This window comes from Myzus persicae, unplaced genomic scaffold (assembly GCF_001856785.1).
Source record: "Myzus persicae strain clone G006 unplaced genomic scaffold, MPER_G0061.0, whole genome shotgun sequence".
NCBI classification, from domain to species: domain Eukaryota; kingdom Metazoa; phylum Arthropoda; class Insecta; order Hemiptera; family Aphididae; genus Myzus; species Myzus persicae.
This window is the reverse complement of record NW_019101533.1, coordinates 2,777-7,872: the sequence shown is the minus strand read 5'-3', so window position 1 is coordinate 7,872 and position 5,096 is coordinate 2,777. Positions and strand designations below refer to the sequence as shown.

Below are 5,096 nucleotides of genomic sequence, written 5' to 3'. Positions count from 1 at the left end.
CTTATATTCAAATACTTTTACTCAGATACTTTCACCTCTGGACAACAGTATCATTTTCCAAGTCATTTGGAAACAAAATGGTTGGTGTCAATGCCATTCGTTTAGTAGCCCTATGGTATCGCTTAATATCTGGTGTAGTTGCAGCACCTATATAAGTTTAAAATAAAATCAAACTTTCATTAGATAAATCTTTACAACCTAAAAAAAATAAATGATAATTTTTTTGTTATTGAACTCTTAATTGTAAACTATCAAATGGTGTGATTATATTTTTATTAAGAATGTAAAACTAATACTTCCTTTTATAAAACAAAATGATTAATTACCCTTATTAGTCTTGTAGCCCATGTTAATTGATGGACACCAATCAGGATGTTTGTTATTGGTATAGCAAGCTGGTTTACCTAAAGAACAAGTATTACAAAAATAGGTACATACAAAATACTAAAACACATTTAACTGTTAAATTATACAAATCCTTACCACTTTTAAAATGAGAAGAACATATACGCATAGCATCAACCTGCTTATTCTTTAAATCAACTCTGTGAAGGGATTTCAGCCACATATTTCGTTGGTCCTCCTGTAGTTTTTGAAGATCTGTTGCTGCACTTTTTTTTTTTTTTTGGAAAACGGTAAAATGATACACTTTTATTGGTTGTTTTATTTGTACAACCATAAACTGCACAAACAGTTGGCATATTTAAAACTTTAAAAGTTTAAACAACAAATTAAAAATTAATAACTACACTCGTCCGTACCATACAATTATAAAATCAAAATGTTTGTACCATCAATAAGTGATAACGTAATTATGATAACAGAATGGCAGCCATACTATAATGATCAATACAAGCCACTCATTGCACTCGCCCCATCATAACCTTGACCAATTAAATTTTCAATTTTAAGTCCTAGTTTTCCCATTTCTCTTATAACTGTACATGCCATTCCTTTTCCACTAGCATCATAAATAGGAACAAATTCTAAAAAGTCTTCTCTAATAAAACCATTATCAATATAACTTATACACAAAGACATTTGTTCGACGCAAGATATATCACAAGTTTCATCTGCCAAAATAGTCAAAAAAATTGATTGGTTTACTTTCAACACAATTTATTTTTGAATGAGAGAACCGCATATTTGTATTATTTCATTTTGAATAATGGGACTAAAGTAAGCCGGTTTCCCCGATGAATTCATCAAATGACTTTTCAGTATTAAATCACTTCTTAATGCTCGATATCTTAACAAAGCTCTAAAGTCACAGTCATTATTATCTTTTTCGCAATTAAAAATAGGGCCACTATCGTTGTGACCTCTCACTGCTAACTCTTGACGACCACAAAATATAATAGTTTCTATTGTTGGAATTAATTTTAAGCGATTTTCGATGACTTGAGCTTTTTTAAAATAATCTACTTGTGTAGCTACATCAAATTTTTTATTTATTATTATTATAACAAACTCATCCGCTCTTAACGTTGACAATTTATGATAGTCAGCATTTGAGTGCATTGTAAAACATGCGGGAGCATTTTTCCAATTAATAAACTACCGGAAAGTTATATGAAGTATGAGGCTGCCATGGTTTTTTCAATAAATCATATTTAAGCTTATCGTCAGATATTCTTGTATTAATATATAAACCAATATCATACATTTCAGTTAATTCAATTAAATTAGTTGTATCAGTATTCCTTTCAATTTCGGTGTTTTTAATAATATTTGATGAACAAGGAATATTATCACTATGATTAGGCTCGTGCACAGCGGTTTTTTGATTAAAAAAATGTTGTAATGTAGGTTGTGATGTCATACTTGAATACTTGATAGTTGATCCTTATTAGAACTTGATATCTCGTGGATTGTTGGATCGTAACAGAAATATTATTTTTCGTAATTTAAATGACACTTACATATTATAATTACACACGCGACTCACACAAAGCACTGAATTGGCCACAATATAATGAAACAACCTAAGTCAGAAAACAAACTAAATTCTGTTTATCGCGTCTAATTTGGTCGTAATTCGTAATAAATATAATAAGTATATCATCGAGAATTTGAGTGGCCGTTAAAGTCATAGACATAATATAGATGGACTGCGCGTTCTTCCCCCCTCGCCATCAATAAATTCATCCATAATAACAACTAACAAGACATGAGAAGGTAAAATAACATGGATAAAACATTTTTACTGTTTTTATTCCAAGGTATTATTTGGTTTAAATAAAAGTGATAACTGATAAGACTCGTTAAGTGTAAAATATAATATAGGTACCTTAATTATTTATTATTCATTTTTTTAAGAATCAAAAATTAAAATATTACATGTAAAATAAGTAGTTACTGATGCTTGAAATGAATAGCTTTTGTTTATACTGCCCTTATTCTTGAAACAGGTTCGCTTTTTGTTTTATTTAAATGATGCAATCTTATTGTCATATAAAATTTTAAAGCTAGTCTTATAATTTGTGAAGTATGATGGTTAAGAGGATCTTGTGTTTTGATGTGTTCATTCAGACAGTTGAAGTAATTTGTAATCTGAATACTAGAAATTGATTTTATTGTTAAAAATTCAATGATGTTTTTTTGAGAGTCTATTTTATGTTGGAATGATCTAAAAGTAAATTCTGCAATTTTGCATATTTGAGCTATATATTTGTTTGGTTTTGTTAAAGCCCCTCTATTTTTTATGTTAATTAAAGATGCATCATGTTGAATATCCATCTTTAATGCTGAAACACAAACGCTGCATTTAATTACTTTTATAACTTTTTTAGTTACGACACCGGCTATGTACTCAATGACATCATTAATGTATTTATCATTGCATAAATTATCAAATTTATTAAACAACTCGCTATCATTTTCTATTTCAGCAAAACTGAAGATGTCATCATTATTACAAATGCTATTTGCTTTATTAGTACTTGGAACATGTAAAATTGAAGTAGAATCTTGTGATGCACAATTAGTTCCAGAGTTTGTGGCTATTTGACTTAATTCTGTGTGAACAATCAATCTTTTATATGCCGCTTCAAATTGTGAGGCTGTCGGATTGTTATTAAATCCCCCACGAGTTCTAATTAATGAAAAAAACATTTCCAAGTGGTCCTGGGAAGTCTTGTATGTGAGTAAAAAATAAATTTCTTCTGTTTTTATATTTTCTTTAAAAAAATTGCTCACACTGGTTAAACAAATTATAAGTCCTAAGAATCCTGTTTTCCTTTTTGATTCAATTACAGGAATGTAATTGAATTTGTTTTCTTTTTGGTTCCATACTTTAGTTTGCAATGCTTTTAAGTATTCAATTGCCGTACTGATAAACTCATCCACAAAAGTCTCTATGTCTAATTTAATTGGTTTTTTGTATTCAGTTTGCCCCAAAAAGTTCCTTGTATTCAAAAAATCAAAAATATTATTTATCATTCTACAGAAAAATGTGGTTGATTCGCTGTTTGAAAATTCTTTTAGTCCAACATTTTTAGAATAATCAATAGCATCCGCTACACTGCTACTAAATACTTGGGCCGCTAATTTCACTTTCATTTTTTCTTTATGGTAATTAATGTGTCTGTTCCTGATTTTTGTTGCTAAATGAAGATCTTTTTCATCTTGTAGTTCTACTAATGACTTAAAAAATTGCCACTTAATTTCGTTTCCATTCTTGTCAAATAATACTTTCCAGTCGCCAAGTGTGTTTCGACAAAGTTTAAGCATGTGACATGCATCATAAAATATGTGAATATTTTCTTTGGTAACTGGATGTTTAAAATAAGGTTGTAAATTTGAAATATTTAAATTAGCACCTAATTTAGTAGCCATCATAATATTTGAGCTTGCTCCATCAAAAGTTAAAGTTTTAACTTTAGCACCAGTTTGATGAACTGCTTCTAAACATAAATTCACTATATTGGCTTTCTCTTGACCCAATAAGCCATTTGTAAGGAAATATGCTATTGGTATTTTCCAATTAGAGTTTAGTGCAACTAACATGATCACCAGTGCTTCTCTTGCTAAAGGTAAATTATCACAGTCTTCCATCATACCCATGCCAAAATCTATAAATCCTTGATTTTTTTTGCCATTAAAATGAATGTCCTCTTTAATACACATTTCATCAAGCATCATAGCACATACTAAATTTTTACCACGAGCCTTCATTTCATTGTTTTTTAACTCAATTGCTACTAATGATTCTTTTGTAATACCTGGTGAACCATCTACCACTGTATACCATTTTCGAAGTGTGCATTTGATTTCGGGTGCGGTAAGCATTTATTAAATTTTTTTCTAACATAGTTGTATGCATTTGATGAATAAAAATTAAGAGTTAATGCAAAAGATCTCAATTCAGGTGTGACAGATCTCTGTGTAGTCATATTCAGTTGTTTTAAAATAATTTCTTTTTGAACGTCAGGAAGGGAATCCTATAAATTAAAATTAATTTCTAAATTAAGTTATTACTAACTAAAGATATGATAGTTGTCCCAGAAAAAACAATAAACACATAAATAACACAAACATATCATAGTTATGAACATAAATATAATTTAAGTACAACATAGTACATCACATTAAGAAATGTATAAAAATTAAGAACACATAAGTACGTCATGCAAAACTAAATACAAAAAATGATTAATATCAATTATTATTTATATATTAAAAATTTTTAGAAGATTATGAAATTAACTATTTTAGTAACCACTCCACCCCAACATCATCTTAATCTCAAGCTTAATTACATTTACACATAAAGCACATACAGAGTTCAAGTTCAAAACTGTTGGTTAAAATGTAAATTTTAAAACTATCAATATTAGCTCAGTAAACATAGAACAGCATAATATATTGCATTAAAAAATAAATATACAACTAAATTACCACATAACATAACAATAATCTTGTTTAGGAAAAAATACCTTTAACATTGAGTAACATTCATCAGAAATTTTATTAGTTTTCTGTAAATGTGAAATTAACTGCTCAACATTTTTGATTTTATTTCTCAGGTACTGGTTTTGATTTTCTAAAGTCTTTACTCTACTCTTGTACTTCTTAAATGTTCTCTGTGAGGTATT

General features: G+C 28.7%; 1 protein-coding gene and 1 pseudogene across 1 annotated transcript; both read right to left on the bottom strand.

The window, feature by feature from the left end:
• Positions 1–35: 35 nt before the first annotated feature.
• On the bottom strand, positions 36–701 carry LOC111029441 (annotated as a pseudogene).
• A 145-nt stretch (positions 702–846) lies between these two features.
• Positions 847–1,521, bottom strand: LOC111029440. Its single transcript, XM_022308441.1, has 2 exons — positions 1,233–1,521; positions 847–1,073 (listed from the first exon to the last, which is right to left on the bottom strand). Exons 1-2 carry the CDS (start codon positions 1,519–1,521, stop codon positions 847–849), a joined length of 516 nt encoding a protein of 171 aa, XP_022164133.1.
• Between the last annotated feature and the right edge of the window lie 3,575 nt (positions 1,522–5,096).